A 26,488-nucleotide genomic window follows, 5' to 3' on the forward strand; every position below is an offset into this window, starting at 1 on the left:
CAGGGGACTCTGATGAGGTGCACGTTTTAGAGTGAACAAGAATCTCGGCGTGTCTCTGATCCACCAACCAGCAGTTATTTCTGAGTAATCTTAATATTTGAGACCTCATTCCCACAGTCTGAGAAACAGGAGAAAAGATCCCAAATCTAAAGTTATGACAAAAATAAAGTTTCTCTTCGTGGATTGTTTTGGACTTTATTGATACAGAATTGATGAGAATCCCGTCAGCATGTGACATTTCTTATCTTGTGGTCCTGAATTGTCTAAAATGTCATATTTCTTAGGGAAGTTTGGCGTAATGTTTCCTACGAGGAGCACAATCTTGCAAATAGCAACCCTGAAAGATCTTTTTTTAGTGTGACTGAAACTTGCAGCAGTGTTTTTAGATGTGAAACGGTGTTTAGTTTAGTCTTTTTAAGTATTTTCTTCTAGACCTGTGATACTCGATAGGGTCTCAGGGGCCCCCAACCATTTTCTAATTCACAATACAAATAAAGTGATTCACACTGGAAATTGTTTTTGTACTTTTAGTCTCCATAAGGTGTCAGAGTGCATAAAACCATCAAAATAGAGCTTGTTTATCAAAAAAAGTGCCAGTGAGGGATCCCCGCATCTGACAGAGGTCCTAGATAAGCCCCTAATGTCTTAAAATCCTGAAAACATGTTGAAGTCATAGAAAGGTCATGAAATCCTATAATTGTCCTACAATCCTAGAAATGTTCTGAAATCATAGAAGCATCCTTAAACCCCAGAAACATCCTGAAATCCTAGAAATGTCCCAAAGTTTTAAAGGTGTTCTGAATCCTTAAATTGTCCTAGAAGCACGTACGGGGCTGCTGCCACTGGCCCCTGGCCTCCTGTCACTTTGAAAAAGTGGCCCCTAAACAAAGCCAGTTGAGTGTCTCTGCTCTGATGTTCGGTGGTTATAAGAAAACAAGTTTCCTCGGCGCTCCTCCACGGCGACTGTTTCCTCTCTCTGCGGAGACGTCGCCGCTCTGGACTCGTCTCTGTGACCCGACAACTATCGGCCTCGAACAGTATTCAGATGTTATGACAGAGACCTCGTGTAATGTCAATACTTTGCTGGTACGCTGGTAATTAGAGGGGAGTCGTACAAGGCGAGATTTCCTCACCCAGTGAAGCACTAAATTTGCCGTCCCAGTCAGAACTGGAGAGAAAGCCCCAGAGAAAAACGATGATGTATACTTTTCCCCTCAGATCCGACACGCAGCCTAATTGGAAATGTGGTCGTAGTCTTGCTGCGCGTATCCGCCCTTTGGCCTTTAACGAACTTTGTGTGAGAAGCCGAGTGAATTTCCGCAGCTGACCTGCTTTCTTTTCCTCCCTCCTCTCCGCAGGAGTGAGCCCTGGGCTGGATGGGACCCACCATGCCTCCCAGTAAGAAGGCCCAGAGCCCCAGCAGTGGGGCCAGTGCCTCGCAGGGTATGAGCCCGCCGTATCGGCAGGGGGACGCCGCCACGGCAGCATCCGAGGCGGAGGCGGCCGACCTCTCCCTGTCCCTGTCCGCCTCCTTCTCCAAGGCCGAGGACGAGGAGCTCACCAGCCTCTCCTGGCTCCACGAGAGCACCGACCTCCTCAACAGCTTCAGCCACTCGGGGCTGCGTAGCGTCTCCCCCCTGCAGGACCCCGACGGCCAGCACCCGCGCTCGCCCTCCTCCTCGTCTCCATCCCCGGACGACCCCCTGCTAGGCGACGCGCACTCGGCGTACGACCTAGCGGCGGGCGCCAACAGGAAACCGCCGTACTCCTTCAGCTGCCTGATCTTCATGGCCATCGAGGACGCGCCCAACAAGCGGCTGCCGGTGAAGGATATCTACGGCTGGATCCTGGAGCACTTCCCGTACTTCGCGAGCGCCCCGACCGGCTGGAAGAACTCGGTGCGCCACAATCTGTCGCTCAACAAGTGCTTCAAGAAGGTGGACAAAGACCGCAGCCAGGTAAGGACATCCGCCGTTTGTCTGTGTGAGAAATGTTCCTCTGACGCTGAGGGCTGATCGGTTTTTGGTGACCGTGTTTCCTGATCTGTTCGGACAATCAGGAAACATTACTGATTTGCAAATGAAAAGCCTTTTAGAAATGTTTGTGTTAGAAACATGAGCAAATGTGCTGATTTCTTTTAAATCATGGGAAGAAGGCAAGTAAAGAGCACAAGAAATGACCTGAAACTTAGTGAAAATTAAAAAAGAGAAGAAGAAAGAAAGAGAATAATTTCAGACATTCCCTGATTCTCTCTTTCTTGAAACATTATTTTAGGTTAGAGTATAATAAAGCATAATAATGCTGTAACATAACTGTAAATCTTTTTTTCACTAGACATTTACCCCCAGTTTTTTGTTTTTTAATCTAATTTCTTGTAATTTGTGGAACATTTTTTTACCAGGTTTTTCATTGCCTTTTCTTCCTCCTGGGTTTATAATAATAATAATAATAATAATAATAATGAATTTTATTTATACAGCACTTTCCAGGGTACTCAAAGACACTTTTAAAAAGAAATTTAAAAAAGATTTTAAAAAATCATGAATATATTATTTATTCGAAAACCATTCGATTGGTTGGTCGACATTTATTGAACATGAACCGAGATTCTTTTACTGAGTTGCCCGCTGAGAAGCGTATTTTGGCTAACGATTAGACCGTAAATTGTTTGTTTCCAGCTGGTTGTCACGTTGTTTCCGGGGAAAAACACCCACCAGCACGGGTGTTTATTGCTCTGGTGCGGTGCATTGCATTCTGTAGGTTTTCTATCTCATAAGTAAAAGCGTCCTTTTTCTCCGTCTTCTCTGGTCATGTAGCACAAATTTCAAAATCAATACCACATAGACGGCCCAGTTTTATGAAAGACCGCCTCTCCGGCAGTGAAATACTTTAATGTTAACTTGGCAGCAAAACTGAATATCAGTCCTCACTACATATAGAGCCACATTTGATGTAAAAAGTATTTAACAAGTGAGCAGTTTGAATCATCTCAGTAATTAAGCTGTTATCTCGTACAGTATATGAGCTGTTTGATCTGGTTTTCTAGATAAACATGAACTCTTTGAAGTTAATGTAAAATATGAAATAAGATATTAGTCAGTGGTACAATTAGGCCACTGCGAAACAAAGGACGTACTCACTCGTGATTCTATCATTTCCTTAAAGCACTGAATAATTAATGTCATCAAAATCATTATTATGAATAATGTGATATGCCTTTATATCAGTTTCTTCATTGATTTAATGAAGGACTGTTTGGTGCATTTTACACGTTTCTCATTCTTCATGTTTTGATCATTTTGGCTGTGTTTGGGCATATGGCATACATTTTGGTAAGACTGTGTATTTGAGTATAATCAGTGAATTTGCAGCTCAGCTCCTACAATAAGTCTAAAATACACTGTGGAAACTAAATAGTTACATTCAGACTGTTCAGGTCAAAAAATGCTCCATTGAAACCCATTCAAACTGACATTTTTGATCCCACAGCCATCAAAGCAGAAAAACAGGACTTGTATTATTTCTGGGTGTCATTCTGGGCTTTTGACTCTGAATTTGTCATTTTGACTATTTTTCACCTGATGAGGTCATTTTGACCATATTTGGCATATGAAGGAAATACATGCTGTTTCCACTAGGTGACCTGTCACAGTCAATGTAGCTGCTGATCACTGACATATCCCAGACTGAGATAATTTAAAGGGTTAAAATTCTTAAAATCGATGAATATTTGATTTTTATGATTAGGACTGATGTTGGTTAAAAAAAATAAACTCAATGAAAGTAGAAATTATTATTAATGTATAATCATTTTTTAAGCTTGATTTTGTGCGCGGAGCTAATTGGCCAGTTTGACCCTGTCCTGATGCCCCAATTCAAACCACTGCAGGGTATCATTTTTAACCAAATTTCATCTAATATTCTGAATATGTATGTGGTGGAATAAAAACACTCCATCCCGGTGGTAAATACAGCCCATTACTCCTCTATCATGTGTGGTTATGAGTTGTTTCGCAGGCAGACAGTTATCAGCCGTTTGCAGGCATATCCAACTTGAAGTCAAACATATTCTGTATTTTGTCTACAGCTGTACCAGATTCGGCCTTATCAATAGTTGATGATCTCTGCTTTCATAGTTCTCTTTCACTCAGACGTTGTGCGCTTCCCCGGTGGGAGCAGCATTTCGCTTTTGATTTAAGTCTTGATACAGTCTTTTATACTGGCTTTCCTTTCCAGATTTCACTCCATTAAACACTCGGGGTAAACGGGGAATGAATCCCTCACTCAATTAGTGCTAAATTAATACTGGAGGATTTAATAACACAGATGCCAGCAGACTTTAGATTTCATCGTGCCTCAGGGTGTTGGGGGGGCGGGGGACAAACAGCGAGGATCAATGCCGGCTTTGCGTGTTTAGCTGGTTGAGATTATAGTGGAGGAGCTGCTTTCTGACCAGCGTGTGAACCTCAACGCTTCTTCTTTTTATTGTTTGTGCCAAGGAACAAAATGGTTGAAGGATGAAGAGGACATGGTGTGTGTGTGTGTGTGTGTGTGTGTGTGTGTGTGTGTGTGTGTGTGTGTGTGTGTGTGTGTGTGTGTGTGTGTGTGTGTGTGCGTGCGTGCGTGCGTGCGTACGTGCGTGCATGCGTGCATTCATGTATGCATGTGTGTGTGTGCGGTGTGCACGCGCACACGCCCTCACGCTATGCTGTCATCTGGCCCTTGACTACAACGGCGCAGAGTTTCTCTTGTATACATATCTCCATAGTAACTGGGTTGCAGTTGACATAAAAGTATGCTGTTGCTGTAGCAACGGGAAAACTGATTTGGCTTTACTGACTGAGGCGTGTGTTTGTGTGTGTGTGTGTGTGTGTGTGTGTGTGAGAGAGAGAGCTGCTGAGTGGGGGAGAATGAGTGCATGTCTTCATTTTATGTTACATGCACATATGTGCATGTGTTTGTGCATGAGGGGTGTAGCTGTTCATAAAATTCATGGTTCAGTAGGTTTTTCAGCGCAGCAAAAAGAGTATAAATGTGGGAGAAATCTCTTAATTTTTAGCATTTTTAATTCATTTAACTAACTTTTTTTTTTACTTTGAAAAATGATGGTGCTTTACCTGACTGACCCGTCCTCAGCAGCACATATAACAAAAACAGCTCCCTAATATAAAATGCAGTTCTGTAGTTATAAACAAATACAAACCAAAGAAACATTTTTGTTCCAAACACGGCAGAGAGATTTTCATGTTTTTAATTTTAAAATGTATAAATACTAACATCATAATTTGGTAAATGGACTGCACTTGTTTAGCGCTTTTCTAGACTCTGACCACTCAAAGCGCTTTCACACACTGGTGGCCAAGGCTACTGTACAAGGTGCCACCTGCTACTCAGTAACTGTTCACACACACGCCGATGTGTGTGTCAGTATCTTTAGTATCTTTCCCAAGGATACTTTGACATGTTGTCCGGAGGAGCCGGGGATCGAACTGCTGACCCCTCAGTTACCGCTCTGCCTTAAGTTGATTTTACTTAAAAAAATGTAGGAAACTGATTACCTTAAAAAATGTAAGTAAATATAACTATTAACCTTTATTTATGTTAACTTCATATCTAATTGTTAATTGCTAATTTAGTTTATTAAGTTAGTTTAAGTTAGTTTTTAGTTTATTAAGTCTGATTTCAGTCGGACTAACGTGTATTTTAAAAGTTCAGTTTTGGTCGGACAAACACAGTAATTTGACTTTTTCTAACATCGTGTATACGGCTGTGGTGACCTGCTCAGTCAGGCCGGCGTCACTAGCGGTCACAGCTGAATGAGCAACTATCTCAAGACGCAGGCGATGTGCAGCGCAGTAATCTGAGGAGTAGCACAATTTGACTTTTTTTCCGTCATCGTGGTTTTATTTGGAAGTTTTCCTCCGGCGCTGTGAGGGTCAAAGGACGGAGAGATGCTGTTTGCTGTAAAACCCTCTGAGGCAAATTGTGGTTTGTGATAATGGGCTTTATGAATAAGATTGACTTGAATTGACTGACGTGTGTAACCAGTCAAAAACGGTGGTTAACAGATGAACAGTTAACCGTTGACATCCCTGGGTGACATGTTGGAAGTGTTCCCTCTGATGTGACCTGCTGCTGTTGTTTTTTTAACACCAATGTCTCGCTATCGCCGATATAATTCAAACCAAAGTGGCTCCAAATGCCAAACCTGTTGGTAATCAGAGGATCTTCTACTTTTGCATGTTTGTGGCACTGAAAACATCATATTAAACACAATTTAACTATATATCGCTGCCGTGGGGCGCTAATCTGTCATCTCAAAAACTGCTATTTTATTAGGAAAAACGCTGTGTTTTTTTAAAAGGATCCAGTGGAGAAAGGAGGTTTAATCACAAGCTTTTTTAAAGACATTTCATAGGTTGAGAAATGGTAAAACCCACTGAGAGACGTAGAGGAGGACCAAGAGAATTAATGAAAAAGGGAAAAAAAAATAAATGTGGAGATAAGAGGCTGGCACCAGACAACGACGATATTTTATTTTCCAAACGTATCGCTTGGTCTGTAATTTGTGCTAAATTGAAAACCTCATTCTCAATGGTTGTGTGTGTGTGTGTGTGTGTGTGTGTGTGTGTGTGTGTGTGTGTGTGTGTGTGTGTGTGCGCGTGCAGAGCAGCATGTGTAGAGGTGATTTTGGCAAGGACAGGCTGTCTTGTCTTCCTGTCACTGCACACCGTTTAAGACAGCACGCTAATTAACCCTTCAAACCTATTCCCCTTTCTCTCTCACACATTCACACACAAACAAACAAGTGCACACACACACACACACACAAACACACACACACACACACACACACACACTGGAGCATGCATGAATTGCTTAAAACGACTCTCACACACACACACACACACACACACACACATGTGCGAGCGCCGTGTCGGTGTAGAAATGAGGGCACATCTCTGCAGACTCCTACTCTACCTGCCAAGCGCCGCGCTTTATCTGAAGCTGCAATTACAGAATCTCTGTAATTTTCAGTCAGACTCCGCCATTCAAAGCTTTTCACTGAGAATATCTGCATGTGAATAAGGCTTTTTTCTCCCTGCTTTGCTTTTTCCTTTACCTGTTTATGTCTTTTTGAATCCAGTGTGCAATTACAGGGTCTGAGATCTTCTTTTTTTCCTCTCTCTCCATGTTGCATTATGTTTTTACTCGTTGCTCGCTGCGGAGGAGAAGAAAAGCAGAGGGTTTTTGGTTAAGGGGAGGTCAAGTTATCGTTGCGAGTGATACACACACACACACACACACACACACACACACACGGTGAGAGAGGGAGGTGTATGGAGGAAGACTCGGTGTGAACGCACCAAATCATCTTTCCATCAATTTACAGAGGTGGAGATTAATATGACAGTGGCCTATTTGTTCCAGTGACTGTATTTCTGGGTCATATCCAGGCAGATGACAAGATGGGGACTAGTTTAGAATAAGCTCGCTGTTGCATTTGTGTGTGTGTGTGTGTGTGTGTGTGTGTGTGTGTGTGTGTGTAGGGGAACTGGTGTGCGTCCCACGGTTGCCATGGCTTTGTTTACAAACAGGATTCTTCGCTGCACTGAATGACATGCCTTTAATGACAAGTGTTGTTGCCCTCAGACTTGTGGATCTGCACAGAAGATCAGTGTCGTAACACACACACACACACACACACACACACACACACACACTAACATGCAGCGATATGTTTCTCAAAGCCTCTTATGAAATCACAGCAGAGACAACAGGCAGTTTTGTAATCTAAGACTCGCTGTGAAGTCTTTCGGTGTTGCACTTAAGTGTGTCACCTCTAACTTAACCTTGCCCTGTGCAGATGAGAGGCGCCCTTGATTCTTTTACGTTTTTTAAACTCACAGCATTGTGAGCCAAAGCATCTGGAGCGAGCTGAGATTTGTCTGCCTGGGGTGTTTTTTTTACACTCATTTATCAGCAGGTCGCTGCATCTGAAGCGTCTGCAAAAAATGAATTGAGTTTCACTGTTTTCTTCCACAAACACGTCAGTGATTTGTCTTAAAGTTTTCTTATTGTACTGATTTAAAGTTTGCATGTGGAAGAACACTTGCACACATTAAGGAAAACCTTTAGGATCAAAAATGGACATAAGGATTCAGAATGGGAAAGTAGGCCTGTACTAGAGGGCTTCATCATCCGTGACATTTTCTCTTCATGCTATTTTACAAAAACCCTCAGCGAGTCTCAACTAGAGCTGAAACTATTGATCGATCGAAAGAAAATACACGTGCAGCGAGTCTGATAATCAGGTGTCATTTTTAAGATTCTTAAATGTGAGAATTTACTGCTTTTCATTGTCATTTATGACAGTAAATGATGTATGATGTAGTAAATGGATGATGAATGGATGAGCATTTTTCTCCATTTTTTGACATTTGAATGATAAATGGATTAATTGTGAAAATAATTGTTAGTTGCAGCCCTTATGGACAGAAAATCAATTTGCAACTCATGAAAATCTGATTATGATTTTAGTGTTTGTTTGTTTTTAGCAAAAAAGACAAATAATTGCTGATTGTGGGCTTCAAAAATGTGATAGTTTGATGCTTTTCTTTGTCATTTATGACAGTAAATGATGCATGATGTTGCAAATGTATGATATTTCTTGGGTTTTTGTCTGTTGGTTCAACAACTAAGCAATTTGAAGACGTCTCTTTGGCTTCTCGGAGATTGTGATGAGCATTTTTCTTACATTTGTGACAATTTATAGACCAAACAATGAATTGATTAATTAATTAGACCTGCAAGAATCGGTCGATGAAGTTTGATAATTATTTTAGTGTTTATTTCATGATTTTTATATGATTTTGTTTGATTTTTATTAGGTCATATTTTTTTATTTGTTTTCTTTATGATTTGATTTTATGTTTTTGATGATGATTTTGTGATTTCTGACAACTTTTGGATGATTACACATGAGCCCGGTCAGTCAGGAATATTGTTATTATAATGACAAATGAACATAACAGGAGGGTTAAAGGAGCCGTGTGAAGGATTTAGTGGCATCTGGTGGTGAGGATTGCAGATTGCAACCAGCTGAAGCTTCCTCTGGTTAGAATTCCTTCAGTGTTCAGGAGGTTTTTACCGGGAGCTGAATTATCCACAGAGGTCTTTTCCTCTTCAAAACAAATGGACCAGATAATTAAAACCAGTTAAAACACCGAATAAAGCAATTATATTTTCTGAAAAATGTGTGTTTTTCCAAAACTGCAGAACACGGAGAGGCTTCTAACTACGGTAACTGACACAAAAATATGAATGTTCCTATCTCGAGCTTTTGTTTGGTCTGAACGTTTCAGGCTGCTGTAGAAACATGGTGCTCCCTTTGTAGATATAAAAAACTTGTTCTCAGGCAACAAAGACACAACAACTCATATTTTTAGGTGATTATACACTAAATAAAACCGACTTATTATATTATATTCCATTTCTGCCATTATATCCCCCTAAATCCTGCACACTGGACCTTTAACAAGCTATTAGAAACTATGTGCGGCGTCTTTTTTGTAATGTTTGTCTGTCATTGTGAGTCATTAGTATGAGGACGAGCCCCCTTGTCACATACCATTTGTTCAGTATAGCCTGAGGGAAGTAATTTAAACATCTGTAAGGCTGGCACTCAGCAGTGTCCGCGGAGAACTTTCACGGACGTGAAAATTGATGCCACCACAACAATCTCATGAAGGACAAAAACCCAGCGGACCTCGCTGAAATTAATTGCTAAGTGAGAGGTGCTGTGGGAGCTGCTTACATCGGACTCGGCTCAGTTTGTGGCTCTCGTGTAATCAGTGTTTTTACTTCTGAGACTTTCGCATTTGGGATTATATTCCAGTCGCAGATTTAAGTTTAGTGATAGTAGTTTAGTTTAAGATAGTGACACATATTGTGAAGACTGTGGACAGAATATTTTTCATACCAGCAGGATCGAGTCTTTGAGGGAACCTTGAAATGTCTTTGGTGTTTGTAAATGACCTTTGAAGTTTTTCACTGATTGTCCTGAATTTATCTGCATGCCTTCACACAGGTGATAGCTGTAGCCAGATGCAGCATGTTTTCGGGTTGTCCATCCTATTCTCGTGAATATGATATCTCCTGGATGGAATTTCCTCAAATTTGGCACAAACATCCATTTGGACTCAAGGATGAATTCATTAGAATTTGGTGATCCAAGGTCAAGGGTAGCATGAAGTTGCATCCATCACTTTCTAGTGAATGCAGCATCTCAAGAATGATAAGAGGGGATTTTTTCAAATTTGACACAAACCTCATCTAGTCCTCACAATGAACTGAGTAAGATTTGGTGGTCAAAGGTCAAGGTCAAGATCATTGTGAACTTTTAAAAAACTTTTTCATGAATGTAATATCTCAAGAATGCCTCAAGGGAATTTTTACAAATTGGCACCAGCGTTCACTTGAAGTCAAGGATGAACTGATTAGATTTTGTTGGTCAAAGATCAAGGTCACTGTGACTTTGTCTGTATCATTCTTTGAACACAATATCTCAAAAACACCTTAAAGATTTTTTTTCAAATTTGGCACAAACATCCACTTAAACTCAAGGATGAACTGATTAGATTTTGGTGCTCAAAGGTCAAGGTCAGTGTGACATTGCCTCTGTGTCATTTCCTGTTAAAGCACCAACTCATGTAAAACTTCAACAGAACTTCTTGAAATCTGGCATAAACATCCACTTGGTCTCAACTATGAACTGATTAGATTTTGGTGGTTAAAGGTCAAGGTCATTGTGACCTTGTATGTCTCATTTTGTGAACGCTATATCTCAAAAGCAGCCTGAGGAATTTTTTTTTTTTTTTTTTGGCATGAACATTCATTTTGACTCAACAATGAACTGATAAGATTTTGGGTTTTCATACGTCGGTGTGACCTTGCATCCGTCTCATTTTCGTGAACGCAATATCTCCAATTTTGAGTGAATTTCAGGAAAGATTTTGGTGCTCAAAAGCCAAAATCAGTGTGACTTTGCATCTGTCTCATTTATTGTAAAAGCAGATTAAACCTCTGTAAACTGTGCTGATTGTACAGACATTCAGTACTTACTTATATGTATATGTAGTAATACTTCTGTTTTATATCCGTGATTGGATAGTAAATCTAACACAAAAGACTGAAATGTCTGAATGCAAACAGGCACAAACTTTACGTAACCCTTTGAAACCTGAGGAATTCGGTTGGATTTCTTCCAGAAACTTGGGGAGAAGGCAGCGAGTAACTTAACAACACACGGCCCAAAAATTAACAAAAGAAAAAATTAAAATACGAAAATTATGTCAAAAGGAGCAAAAAAGAAAGAAAAAAGCTTTTAAACAATTTGTTGGACATTTCTTGCCAAGTTGGTCATCGCCTTTTTCTCCATGTATTAGAAAGAAATCAAACCAATGTGGTCTGGTTTCAAAGGGTCTGAACTTACCCAGGTTTTAAAGGGTTAATTTAGACCCACATGGGAAACAGGTCAGTTCGTGACACCTGTAGAGGATTACTCTGCTCCGTTTATCTACATAGAGACAAAATAATGCTGTTGTCCAACGGACGGGTAACTTTCACACCCGACGGGGCGTCTTTGTCCCGCCGTGACTTTGTTGTCAAACGGCCTTCAGCGAGAACAGAAATGGCTCGTATCAAACAACTTGATCAGAAGAAAATACCCCCCTCCTCTTCTTCTTCTGCGTCTTCTCCCTCTTTTCTGCCTCTCTCCTCTTCAAAAGCTCCTCTCGCTGTTGGAGCATTTGCATCCTCTGCTGTAATTCTCTCTGAGTGCGTATTACAGTCACGCTTCAGCTTCATTTCTGAACAACAGGCCTCATATTGTTTTTGCTCGACTGTACTGAATATCTTAATTGGTGTTCAAACACGGATCTGGTCTGCGCTGTACTTCCTCCTGCATTTTTCTATATCATTAATCCTCTGTTTATCTGCAGCTGCACAGTAAGTAAAAAGGATCCGTGTATCACTGCGTTAATACGGCTTAAACGCAGCCAGGGTTGATGCTTTTACGCTGATGTCCATCATGAAATGATATGCGGCCGTAATACTTCAGATCGGTCGTTTAGGTTAAGTCATATTGCACATGAAAGTGCTCAGGACAACAAAGCCTCTTACGCATGTTTCTCTGCACGGACAGCGGCGGATCTGTGCTCTCTCTGCATGATACGTCATTTTTAATCCCTGAAAACAATATTTACTTCCTCGTCTTGTAAAAGTCGATATGAACTTTATAAACGGGACTTTACGGTATTCTGATGCCACTGTTGATTATGATGAAACTATTAAAGCTGTAAAGTGGTGAGTGGTGTTTGCTGCAGTCGGTGTTCCCGTGGTCATGGGAAACCTGGAAAAGTCATGAAATTAGGCAAAATTAGGAGTGTAAGTTATCATCTTGTGTTTATAAGTCACTGGCGTTCTCGTTCTCTCGCTCTTTTATATAGCTCTCTCACGCACACACACAAAAACCAGGGCTTTTGCAGAGCTGCAGACTCTGACCATTTAGTCACATTTTGGGACCTCAGAGCACCAGTGTGACTTAAAATATTATTTTGAAAGCAAACGCTGTGCACACAGATCCGCAAAAACGACAAAAAACACTGTAGTATGCATGAAACAGAACGCACATGCGCACACACACACTTCCTTCTACAGAGCGGTGAGATGTAAACATACAAAGAAGGCTAACGCACGAACATTTGTGTGTGTGTATTTGTACTTTCGTCGGCATAAAGGTGGACTTAGTAGTTGGTACATGTGAGTGATGCGTCTCCGCTGATCAAAGTGATGGTGCGGTAAATCTACACTTTGCTGCAGTAGCGCCGTTAAATTAAGGAGGGTGAGCGGCGCAAACAGCGTTCGGGAGTCCACCATTGTTGTTGTCCACCTACTCGCGCTATCGACTGAGACTGTAATGCGCATGTGCAAAAAGTCCCGGTTGTCAGAGGAAACTCCGTATTGCCAGTTTACAAGACAACGAAAACTGTGGCGTTCTCAAAAGTTTGTACTCAGGAACCCATTTCGAAATCTTTACCGTTTCCAGGCACACAAAACGCCGGTGCCGTGTAAATGAACCTCCAAAACGGGCTAAAGGTTGCCGTTTTCTCCAGAAATCGTTTCCATATAAATGTGGCCTAAATTTCATTTTAAAAGATCTTTATTTAACTTCCTTATGATTGTGTTTTATTAAATGTAATTAGAGTGTAGTGTATCGAAATCTGTGATCTGACAGTAGCTCATTCATTCATTCGTCGTCTGTAACCGTTTGTCCCGGTAAGGGTCGCAGAGGGGCTGGACCCTGGACATGTCTCCAGACTGTCACAGGACTGACACATAGAGACAGACGACCTGTCACGCTCTCATTCCCACCGACAGACACCAGTCACCCGTTAACCCGCATGTCTCTGGACTGTGGGAAGAAGCTGGAAACCCAGCGTTTATTGGTCAGGTGCAGCGCAGTGCATTCTGGTAGTTGTAGGTTTTCCTCTTCAGCAAAAGCATCCTTCTTCTCAGTCTTCTCTGGTCGTGTAGCACAATTTTTTTTTTAGTATTTGCATCTTTCTGCTGCAGAGACAGCCCAGTTTGGTTAAAAGATCATCTTTCCAACAGTGAAATATTTCTTCAGGTCAACTGGTTCCTGCTGAGGTTGTGAGTCTATTTAAAAATAAGGATATAAATATAAAGTTTCATTTACCGAAACAGCTGCAGTGTAGTTTTTAGTAAACATCACTCAGACGGGAGGAAAGTGTGAATTTGTTTGGGGACTATTTTCAGCTGTGGATGAATACACGTGTGGTGCTCCAGTGAGTATTTACAGCAGCAGGATGGTGTTTGTGTGACTGAGTCAAAATAAACTACAGTGGTTGTGCTCGATTTGAAAAGCGGCATGTCAGTATGTGTCTCGTTGATGTGTTTTTAACCGTTTTTGGACGACAGTGGAGCTCTGTGGCTCAGAGGCAGAAGATATATCAGGCTTTAGGCTCTCAAACTTGTTAGTACTGTGGCATTTATTCAGTGTTTTGGTCTGTTTATGAGTTTTGTTGACAGTTATTAAAATTTAGAATTTTGTCAGCCTTAAAGAGACAGTTTGACATTTTGGGAAATGTGCTGTTTTGCTGAAAGTTAGATTGAAATATCATCGACATCGATTAGATGTGCACCTTTCAGGCTCTGTTTGATCGATATACAGCGTAAAAACAACAACTTACATTTGTTTAAAAAGAGGAGTAAACCCACATAAAACCAAAACCCATCATTTTTACATTTAGCTGTTTTTGTTTACATTAAACAAACAAATATAATGTGTTGATTAGTGAGCTTTAGAGACGCTGGAAGGCAGATTTTGTTTCCTTTGAACAGAGCCGGGCACAACACTTTCCCTGTTTCAGTCTTCACGTATGGAAGTGTGATGAAAACAATAATGAAATGATTAAAATAAGTGATAATAAAAACAGTGACTTTGTATCTCAAAATAATGTGGAACTTTCTCAAAAATTTGAGTCAGCATAGTGTTTTATATTTTTAGATATTATGTCATTACTTTAAATAAATTCTCATTATTTTGAGGTACTAAAATATCATTTTTTCAAGGTAGGTTGTTTTGAAAATATTCTGATTTTGAGAAACTAAGTCATTATTTTAAGATATTAATTCAATATTTTAAAGTTTCTCATTATGTTGAGATGTTAAGTCTTTTGCTTTGTCTGTCAAAGCACTTTGTAAACAGATGTTTTTAAAGGTGCCATATAAATAAAGTTATTATTATTATTAAGTCAATATCTTAAGACAGTTTCTCATTATTTGAGACAAGTTACTTTTAAAAAATGTTATTTTTGAGATACTACGCCATTATTTTGAGATGTTACGTCAGTGTTTTTAGAAGGTTTTAGTTTATTTTAAGATCCTAAGTCATTATTATGAGATAAGCAAGTCACTTTTTGTTTTAGCTATTATGTCATTATTTTGAGATATTAACTCATTCTTTCAATACAAGCCATTATTTTGATAAAGTTTCTTATTATTTTGAGATAATTAAGTTTCTTTGTTTTTTCTTTAAAAAAAACCCTCATTATTTTGAGAAAGTTTTTCACCAAGTTGCTTATCACAATTTTTTTTTTTTTTTATCTCACAGGCAGAAATAAACTTTATATTCACACTAATCTAATCTAACTGGCTGTAGCTTCATATTTAGACACGAGAGCGTCTCTATTCTCATCTAACTCTCTGCAAGAAAGTGAAGAATAATCCCAAAATGTCAAACTATTCCTTTAAACCCATTAAAGTATATGAGTACGTTTTCTTTTTAATGAAATAAACATGTTTGAATAGTTTAAATGATAAAGTTCTCTTGCTGTATTGCTGTATTTTTGTGCATTCAGCTGCGTTTAATGAACCGTCCTGCCGTATTTTGATAACACAGTTCATGTGTGATATGTGACCGTATGTGTGAGCCGATAATGGTGCAGATAGGAATGCGGTAGCAGTAGTGTGGTGTTACGAGCGGGGTCAGCGGCAGCAGGACTTTTTAATATCTCCCATTTCCAGCAGAGACCAGCCCCCACAGCTTATATAACACAGGAAACAGATGTTGGCAACACACAATCATCTCTCCCTGTCTCTCTGCCTTTGTCTCCTCCGTCTTCCCTTTTCTCACTCACACCGTGACGTGTCCGGGACGAGTCACAGTGTGTATGTTTTCTCCATCATGAAAATAATCTGTACATTACTCACGGCGGTTTTATAACAGCGAGGCGAATAAAACCTGCCGCTGTCTGAATCACAACTACTACAAACTGCTGTAGTGACACAGATACATCTAATTAAATCAGTTTCTTTAAAGTGTAATATTGCTTAAACTTGCAGTTTAAACTCTAACGCAGCGCCGGCTTCATGCTGCATGAGATGTTTCTTAAAGCAGGAGTCGGGGTTTGGATTATTTGTTGTGTAATCCTGCTCTTTAGCTGCAAACACTACAGTGATGATGTGACTATTTTCCAGCACACAGATGTAACACAAATAAACACATCATCCAGAGAGCAGCGCTCGAGTCAGAGCAGAGGGAGCAGATGGGATCAGAGGGGCGGCAGAGAGTAACGTTTAAACGGAGATCACGGTTTCAGGTGAAAGTCCAGAGCGCGCCGAGGTTCAGGAGGCGTCCCATTTTTATGGTTTTAGGTTCTCCGTTTGTCTGGCCCGTTCTCGTGGACGCCTTGAGGGACTTTCTTCAAATTTAGCACAAATATCCACCTGGGTGTAAAGATGAGCTGGTTAGATTTTAATGGTCAAAAGTCAAAGGTCACTGTGTCACTGAATCTTAAAACGTCCTGAAAACTATTGAAATTATTAATCTAAAAACCTAAATTGGTGTTAATATGTCTTAATTCAATCTCTCAAAGTCTCCCAAAATCCTATGACATGGGGAGCAGGATTTTTATTTAACCGTTTTATCCCCAGATCACCAAGTAAAAGGAAAAAAACAATTTAACAAATGCCTCTTGCGTTAATGTTAGCATAAAGTAATGTTTGATGTTAAAAAAGCTCCCTGTGGCACTCACATGCTGACACTTTCTTTGCACTTTTTAATTCATTCATTTTATTGCCGATCATTAAAACAAAATGCAGATACAGATAATTGGCCGAAAATCTGTGGACACCTAGTTGAAATCTGTGTCACACTGTATCGAAGCTGAGAACTGGAAACTAATCTCTGACCTCAGATAGTTTTTGTGATTTTTATTTTTTTTTTGTCTTCAACTTTGTGAATTTGTCAGAAAATGAAAAAAAAGTCCATTTCACCTCTTCTCGCTTCCAAGCCCAGATGATGCCTGTTGCCAAGGCGACCGCTATAACTCAGGTGACAGACCCTTCCTTTGAGCGGCGCCCTGTGATTGGCCTACTGACCAGGGGGTCTACAGATTGAGCGTTTTGATTGGCTGTGAGAAGCGGAGCCCTGGCAGATAGAGATTCTGTAGAGAGCATCGATTTAATCGGCTGGCAAGCCAGCAGACAGTCCACACACACACACACACACACACACACATATAGATATATACACACACACAAACGGCTGGCGGGCTGGAGGTGCGAGGGGAAATTTGGCCCAGTGGGGGTCACCTCTGTGGGAGCGAGTGTATGTGTGTGTAATATCATGCTCTCCAGGAGAGGCGTTGCTGGCAGTAATAGAAGCACTCCCAGGAGCACACCACGCTGGGTAATATCACACTCCCTAGGGAACTTGCCATACACACACTCACCCCCGTTCACACACACACACACTCAGCAAAACACGGCACATATGGCGCACGTTCAACACGGCTCACATACTAATGCAAAGATCCAGACGGGGGGGACACAAATCAACGGTGCACACACATCCTATTAGCTTCTCGCGTTGTGACAAGGTCAGAGAGCGGCGCGAGCGCTGGCACCGATTCGCACCGATTCACCGGGCGTCCACATCGGGAGACAAACGAGACTTTTGACAAAATGTTTCAAATCCTTTTTTTTTAAATTCCTTACATGTGCAAACCTTTTTTTTCATCCTTATTTAAATTTCAGAGATATTAAAGATAATTTGCTTCAGGGCATATTAAAGATTTCACACAAAATTAGAATAATTATTACTATGAAAGGTTTTTGCAGAATAAGATATAAGTGAGAAAACATCAGGGTTGTTTTTTTCAGGTGAAATCTTTTGGTGGTCTCGGTTCGGCTCCTCAGCACACGCCTGATCGATAACGTGATCACTAAGGAGCTGCTCCTAAATGTTGCTCTGACACTAAACTGGAAGTAGCAATAACTTCTGAACTTTCTGAATTTCTGACCTTTTTTTACTCCTAAAATGACACCTTTGTGCTTTTTTTTCAGTATATTTATTAGAAGTGAAGCAGAGGCAGCACAGTCAGTCATGGTGGTCACAGAATGATTAATATGATACTGATGACAAGCATCGAAAACTTAATTCTGCAAAACTCGATATAATAATAATAATTGTTGTTATTATTATTCTTAATTATTATTATTTTTATTTTTATGTTTTTTTTAATTGAGGTACTTTGGCTTTTTTTTCCCTCATTAATTATTGAATAATTTACTGGAAAAACAGCTAAAAAATTTTCAGAAATAGTACCTGGAATTATTTTTAAAAATTACAATACTAGTACCCCTAAAGTGATACAAATACTAATAGAGTACTTTATGTAATACCTTTTTTATTTACTTCATTCGACACCTATCATGTGAACTGAAACACATGATAATTAATTAATTAAATAATAATAAATTGATTAAAGTACAATATAAAGATGCAGTATGTACAATAGAAAAAACACATTAAGATAAAAATGTAGTTAAATTTGTACAAGTAAAGAGTATCTGAGTGATCCACTGACGTAAAGAAGCAGTCAGGAGTTTATTTCTCATCTTCTTCTAACAAAACGCTCCTCAGGTTTTAGAGTCTCTCTCCAATTAATGCCCACGGCTCTGGCGTCTCTGACATTTCCCTCTCAACAGATTCCTCGCAGTATTTGCAGAAATCAGAGCCCGCAGTCATGACATCTCCCCTCCCTGCAGCCTGTACCTGCATCACATCACAGAGCACTACAAAGCGAGCCGAACACGAGGCAGGACGGCTTTAATTTTATATTTACCCCGCTCTCTCTCCCCCTCCTCCTGCCATTATCGCTCTCTGCCGAACACAAACTCCAGATTTCGCCACGTTCAGATGACAAGGCAGATGAAAGCGTGCAGAGGGGCTGAGCGAGATAGAGACGAGGAGCGTATTTTTTCGCGGCGGCCCGTCTGAGATCCCTCCTCTCCTCCATAATCTATAGGCTGGCTTCACTCCGATTGGGAGCCGACAGCTTCATTAGGTGAGAGGGAAGCAGCTTTGATCTAAAAATACACACCATCATCGCCTCTGGAGTGGAAAAAGTTAAAGAGTTTCCCTGTGTCTTAATCAGAGAAAAAGCCTCCAGATTTCTTTCCGAGCGGAGGCAGAGGTTTGGAAATATTGATGTAGGACGAGTTTCAGGCCCCCCGCGGATCCTAAAAAAGTCCTAAAAGGCACTAAATTAATAAATCCAAAAATAAGGCCTTAATGAGTCTGAAAATGTCTTACATTAGTTTTTCATAAGTCATAAAAGTGCTAAAAAAAACTATGATTTTGTGATTTTTTTCTGACATTGCATTTTTAAATCTAAGTAACTTTTAAAAATAAAGAAAAAAATTCACAGAATACCTCTTGCATTGCTGTCACCCAAAAATCATGTTTTATATTAAATATTTAGAGAAAAAATTCTCCCTAACCATAATTAATTGTGGTCAGGATTTTGTTTTTCGTTTTTTTTGTTTTTTTCTTCCCCAGTCTGGTTATAGTGAAATCAGTCTTTGGCATTAAAAAGTCTTTATTGCATTGCATTGCGTTGTTAAATCTCAAAATAATAGGTAACTTTATAAAAAAAAGAAAGAAAAATTCACAGAATGTCACATGCATTGCTGTCACCCAAAGGTCATGATTTCTATTATTTTTTTAATATTTAATATTTATAGTTATAAAAAATCTCCCTAACCCAAAGTCCTTGGTGTCAAGGTTTTTTTTCCCCAGTTTAGTTTATAGTGAAATCAGTCTTACTCTTTATTCTGAGTGGCATTAAAAAAGTCTGAAAAAGTCTTAAGTCGGCTGGCTGTGAGCTGTAGGAACACTGTATGAATTCTCATTGCTCCGAGTGTTTGGCGGCTGTGTGTACAGGTGCTTTGGTAAATAACGGTCTGGACTTTGAGCTTGTGTGTGTGTGTTTGGCTCCTGTCTGTGTGTGTGTGTGTGTGTGTGTGTGTGTGTGTGTGTGTGTGTGTGTGTGTGTGTGTGTGTGTGTGTGTGTGGTTGTGTGTGTGTGTGTGTGTGTGTGTGTGTGTGTGTGTGTGTGTGTGTGTGATGCGCTCTGAGCGTCTCCCCCGGTAACGTCGCTCTCCTCTGTCTTTCAGAGCATAGGCAAAGGCTCCCTGTGGTCCATAGATCCCGAGTACAGGCACAACCTGATCCAGGCGCTCAAGAAGACACCGTACCATCCCTACTCGCCCAGCCTGGCCACGCCCTCCACCTCTCCTCCCACCCTGCCTCAGACATTTCACCACAGGTAAGACCCATTCGAGCAGTGATTGATCGATCGATTGATGAGCGAGGGCTCAAACATTAGGCCGGCTGCTGTCCGCTCTGCCACCATTCAGGACGTGGAGGCAGCTTGTGTTTGATGTTGCTAAGCGACCATAACCAGCGCTACTTACTCTGAGCTGATTAAGTAGAGCCCAACTGATTGTTCAGTCAGCCGACATTATCGTCCGATATCAGCCTTACACGGACATATCGTAGCATATCGGCATCGGCATATAGTTTTTCCGATATGCGCCGATAAGAAAACTTCTTTTACTCTTTTACAGACCATATAATGCAGAAAACTTGTTCAGCAGACTGATACTGAACAGTACTGATGTTTATTTAGCTATTTATTTTATTGTATTTATTCTGTATTTAAATTGCCAGCAAAGACCAAACAGTACTGATGTGTATTTATTTGAATTATTAAGAAAGCTGAGTACTTTTGCATAGTTAAATCGGTGCAAAATCAGCACACAATCCACATAGAAATTCTCTTTTTTCTCATTACAGCTCAAAAATTCACTATAATGGTAATTATTTTTCCACTAAAAACTGTGTATCGGTCTCAAAAATCGGTTGAGCTCTACTTTTAAGTGTGTTTTAGACCTGAAATATTACCTGCGGGGCAGATATTAAACTCTGTTCAGCCCGGCACCGAAATCATCGACTCCCTCTGTATCTTTATCACAGACTGAACTCTGAGATATCTGGCAGCTGTGATTGGTTGTTTTTTTGTCACATGACCTTGCAGCGCTCCGTAAGTTGAAGTTTGTTTATCTCAGTGCGAAGCCGTCGCACCTAAAAACAAGCAAACAAACAAAACAAGTGCTCGGGAACGCTCGCTTTCTGCAAAGACGTCGCTCTCGCTTTTGAGGTCTCATCGAAACAATAAATTTGCGGGTTCATAGTATGAGATAACCGACACTTTATCAGTTTTAAGAAGTCCTGCACTTCAGTGAGAAACTCGAGCTGTGATTGGTGGTTCCCTGTGACATGGCGTGCTGTGCACCCTGACAAAGTTTCGGGTGCTGTGACTGTGTTGCTGTGTCTTATGAGCACTGCTTCTGTGTGTCTACATTAAAAATTATGGTTTTAGGGTTAAAAAAGTGACATATCTGTCACCTCATGAGCTTTGACTGGATTATTTTCCTGATTTAACTGAAACTTTGATTTCAGACCCCACAACCAAGTTGTGATTTGGAATTTTTTCCCTTAAAAAAAAAGCCAAAATTACACAATTTATCAAAGTCCAAAACTGTAAAAATTGAAATTATCATTGAATTTTTATAATTCCGACAGTTTTTGAACACATCATATCAGGAAAAGTAACCACTCTGAGCTTAAAATAGTGTTATTTCATGTCTCCCATGTATTACATTTTGCCAAAATTTGGCAAGATTTAGTTTTTTTTAATCTTAAAACATTGGCATCATGACAATAATTATTATTGGGACTGATGTTGATTTAAAAATAAACTCAATGAAAGTAGAAAATCATATCATATTTTTGTAATATTAAAGGGGGCCCTAAAGGGTTAAATATCTTCGGGTTTCTGCTGTTTTTCACACAAAAATTAATTCCAAGGCGTCACCTCAGATGTAGAGAAATTGCAACAAGCATTTTTTCACTTCTGCCTGATTTATATTTCCCTCACAGACTAAATTATCAAACATAAATCCAAAGAATAGTTTGCAGTCGTTGCTTTAACCCTTTAAAACCCGAGCAGCTTAGTTTAATTTCTTTCAAAAACACGGGGAGAAGATAACACCAGGTTAATAAGACATGGCCCAAAAATGAGCAAAAATTACTACAAAAATAAATAAATAAATGAATAAATAATGAGCACAAAAAAAGTAAAACTCTAAAACAAACAAAGAAGAACAAAAAAGCAGAAAATAAAGGAAATCCAGGCCTTGTGGTGCAGGATATTTTTCAGATGTAAGAGAATTTAATTAATTCACTTCAAATGAGACTTTCTGAATCAGAATTGTATCAAATTAAGAAATCCAGTCGCATATATCAATCTAGATTAAACATCTTTGGGTTTTAGGCTGATTATTTTGGACTAAAAACTCCGGCGTTGAGAGATTAAAACAAGCTTTTTTTCCACTACTGTCTGATTTATTTTTCCCTCACAGAATAAATGATCAAAACATAAATTAAAAAAAATCTGGAGTTGCAGCTTTAAGGCAAACAGAGCGTACTCCTCCTCCTCTCCTCCTCTCCTCCTCTCCTCCTCTCCTCCTCTCTCTCTCCTTCCATCTGTCGCTCTCTCTCCTCCCACCTGGCCCCAGGCGTTATATAGCTGACCCGCCCCGTCCGCTCCTTAAATCTTTTTGCACGCTGTTTTCATGCAGCAACACTTCCATCCCTCCTCCTCTCTCCTCCCCCCTCCTCCTCTCTCCTCCCCCCTCCTCCTCTCTCCTCCCCCCTCAGGCACATCGCAGGTAAAAACACTCTCTCTCTTTCTTTCTCTCCCCCCACCACATCCTGTCCACCCCCCTGTTTTGCCTCCTCCGTTCCGCTCCTCTCGTCTCTCTTGTCTCCTGGTTTAATGTCCCTCGCACCCTCCCCGCTCGTCCTCGGGCGTACATTACGACTCGCGGGGCACCCGGCGCTCCGTCTTCTTTATTTATCCCTGCTGTGATTTATTCCTTCTCTCCCTCCGCTCTTTTCACTCTCTCTCTCTCTCTCTTCGACACTTTATCATTCAATTAAACCCTCTTTTGTCTACATTCACTTCATTCTCGACCCCTCACACACACACACACACACACACACACACACACACCTGTGTTGTTTCTCCTCTCCTGACCTCTCCCTCCACTAACCTCTCAGTTTCCGGCTCCGCTGCCCATCCCTGTGGATATGTCAGCGAGAGCTACCATTAGTCGGTTTTTCCTTCCTTCTTTCTTTCTTTCTTTCTTTCTTTCTTTCTTTCCCTCTCTCTCTCTGCATACCACCACCACCACCACCACCACCACCACCGCTCCCCAGTTGATCCGGGCAGGTTGGCTTGCAGAGCCAGCGGACTGTGTAAGACAGAATAATTGGTTCACCATAAAATGTAAAAGTGTCATTTTGAACAATGAGGTATGGGGAAGGGGAACAAATTGGAGGCCGGATTCGGAACATGGGGAGGGGGGGAGGGGGGAGGCGGGGTGAAGTGAGGAAGAGAGGAGGAGGAGGAGGAGGGGAGGGGGGGGAGTTCATTTGCATTGTGACACACAGCAGGAAACGAGGGAGAAAGTGAGGAGAGACCATTTCTCGTGATGCAGCTCCTGGAGAGCTCTGTGTGTGTGTGTGTGTGTGTGTGTGTGTGTGTGTGTGTGTGTGTGTGTGTGTGTGTGTGTGTGTGTGTGTGTGTGTGTGTGTGTGAGATCTTACTTTTCTGGCAGTTTAGGGCTGCAACTAACAATTATCATTTAATCTGACAGTTATGTTCTGAATTCATTGTTGGGTCCATAAAATTTTGTAAAATAGAATATTTCTCAGAGTCCAAGGTCATAAGATATTGTTAAAGTTATTACAATTTATTTTAAAAATTCTGGTACAGGACATAAATCCAACTACAAACAAAAAAAACAAGAATATAATACCTGGGGCACCTGTGACTCAGTGGATAAGTGGACGCCCCATCTTTAGAGGCTGTGTCCTCGCCGCAGCGGGTTCGATTCCAGCTTCGGCCCTTTGCTGCATGTCATCCCCCCTCTCTCCCCCTTTCACACCCGTGCTGTCCTATCAATTAACAACAATTATTTCAGTCAGCACTTCATCTGACAGTTATGTTCTTAATTCGTTGTTTGTTTTATAAAAAGTCATAGTTGAAACTGAAAATGCACATCACAGTTTCCCAAAGTCCAAGGTCACATTTTGAGATGCTTTTTTTCCCTGGACAAACATTTTTAAGTTTTATGAAACATTTTAAGGTGAAGGACATAAATCCTCCACATCAGGCTGTCCAGTTACAAAACAAAAACACTAAAATCACCTGAAGATAACCACAAAGGAAAAAAGTAAATAAATGAATAAAAGAAACAAGAAAATGACCCTAAATAAATGCTAAAAATAGAGTCTTTTTTCTGTAACATATTTTGTTTTTTTTTAAGACTTGGGATAAACCTCCTAGTTTTGGTAAATCTAGGTGAAACACACAGAAGCACTACCAAACTGTTTCTTTACTACCAAGTACCAAGCCCATAAAAAAATTCAATTTTTCACCAGTTCTGATGGGAGTGCAAAGTTTTGTGTCTTTCTGAACATCTTAAGCCCCTCAAAAAAGGCAGTATTTTTTGTGAATTAATAATAAATGCAGCGACTTCAAAAGGGTCCGTGAACTGCCCAAACTCACAGACGGAGGCAGCTGTAGACCAGCAGCTCCTGAGTTCAGTGACGTAAAATAACGTTTTTTGTCAGTAAAGTTTGGCTTTCAGTTATTTCTGAAAATGCATGTTTCTGAAGCACTGAGCGCACGACTGATGAGTGAGACTTGGATTAAACTGCACGGGTTTACTGAGAGTTTGTTGAGAGTTTGTTTTTATGTAGTTTAGCTTTTGTTAAAAATGCTCACCTTTGACCTCAATTCATCAGACTTTTCTCAGTTTTTGGACTGTTTGTTCACTGCAGACACAAACAAGGCAAACTCAAAGTAACACGGGGTGAGTAACTGATATAAAAATAGACATTTTGGGGAGTGAAGTTTTCCTTTAAGATTTTTCCTCTGACAGAAAGTGGCACACAGATGTTCAGTTTACTGAAAACATATCACTCCTAAAATGAATGGAAAGCTGCGGCTGCCTGGAAAGTCAAATGGAAATCAATTTAAGAATTTATGATGTGCTGCAGAAATTGGCCAGGAGCGACGTGAAGCACACGCAGCATGTACAGCACGCACAACTGGTTGCTAATGGACTACAACATGAAAACCACTTGTATGGTTCTTAAACCTCCTCAGTCACACGGAGCTGCTGCTGATGGTACAGAGCTGCTGCTGATGGTACAGAGCTGCTGCTGATGGTACAGAGCTGCTGCTGATGGTACAGAGCTGCTGCTTATGGCACAGAGCTGCTGCTAATCACAGAGCTGCTGCTGATGGTACAGAGCTGCTGCTGATGGTACAGAGCTGCTGCTGATCATAGAGCTGCTGCTGATGGTACAGAGCTGCTGCTAATCACAGAGCTGCTGCTGATGGTACAGAGCTGCTGCTGATCATAGAGCTGCTGCTGATGGTACAGAGCTGCTGCTGATCATAGAGCTGCTGCTGATGGTACAGAGCTGCTGCTGATGGTACAGAGCTGCTGCTAATCACAGAGCTGCTGCTGATGGTACAGAGCTGCTGCTGATCATAGAGCTGCTGCTAATCACAGAGCTGCTGCTGATGGTACAGAGCTGCTGCTGATGGTACAGAACTGCTGCTGATTGCACAGAGCTGCTGCTGATGGTACAGAGCTGCTGCTGATCATAGAGCTGCTGCTGATGGTACAGAGCTGCTGCTAATCACAGAGCTGCTGCTGATGGTACAGAGCTGCTGCTGATGGTCAAGAGCTGCTGCTGATCATAGAGCTGCTGCTGATGGTACAGAGCTGCTGCTGATGGTACAGAGCTGCTGCTAATCACAGAGCTGCTGCTGATGGTACAAAGCTGCTGCTGATCATAGAGCTGCTGCTGATGGTACAGAGCAGCTGCTGATGGTACAGAGCTGCTGCTGATTGCACAGAGCTGCTGCTGATGGTACAGAGCTGCTGCTGATGGTGCAGAGCTGCTGCTGATTGTAAAACTGATGTTTAACATATATGCTCCGTAAACCACAACACCGTTAAAGATTTAAACACACAAAATGCTTAAAGGTCAAGGTTATTATTTGTAGAAAGTATAAAGTTCGTATAGAAGCTGTAAATGAAACGTACAGTCCGTGTACGAACACAGAAGAAGAAGAGTTTCCTCTCCTCGTGTCCCGTATCGCAGTCGGTCCAATCAATACGACACAATATTTCTCTCAAGAGCACTCGCTCTCAAGAATATTATGTTATGAAGTGTAATGACGGTGAATGGTTTGCACGGCGTGTCTATTATGTTAAGGTCAAGGACTGTCTCAAGCAGTTCGAAACAACTCGGGAGTAAAAGACAAGCGAGAAGACGCGGAGAGGAAGTGGAGCGAGTGAAGAGAGCTGCGATGCTTCTTTGTCCTCGTCTCTTTGTCGCTCACACCTCTTTTCTTTTTTTTTTATTGGTGGCAATAACTCACTCTGAGTCGACCCCCACCTGCTTCAG

General features: G+C 40.9%; 1 protein-coding gene across 3 annotated transcripts in view; it reads left to right on the forward strand.

Moving 5' to 3' along the window:
* LOC121955296 (forkhead box protein N3) overlaps positions 1-26,488 on the forward strand; it is a 119,605-nt gene that overhangs the window by 70,989 nt on the left and 22,128 nt on the right. For all 3 annotated transcript variants that reach the window (XM_088089350.1, XM_042503177.2, XM_088089351.1), the window contains 2 exons: positions 1,359-1,958; positions 20,047-20,198. In XM_088089350.1, the coding sequence (XP_087945476.1) occupies positions 1,377-1,958; positions 20,047-20,198 (734 nt within the window). In that variant the 5' untranslated portion in view covers positions 1,359-1,376. The remainder of the gene's footprint in view (positions 1-1,358; positions 1,959-20,046; positions 20,199-26,488) is intronic.

The sequence above is a fragment of the Plectropomus leopardus genome, chromosome 16, assembly GCF_026936395.1.
Source record: "Plectropomus leopardus strain MGB_pleo_1.0 chromosome 16, ASM2693639v1, whole genome shotgun sequence".
In the NCBI taxonomy this organism is placed as follows: Eukaryota; Metazoa; Chordata; class Actinopteri; order Perciformes; family Serranidae; genus Plectropomus; species Plectropomus leopardus.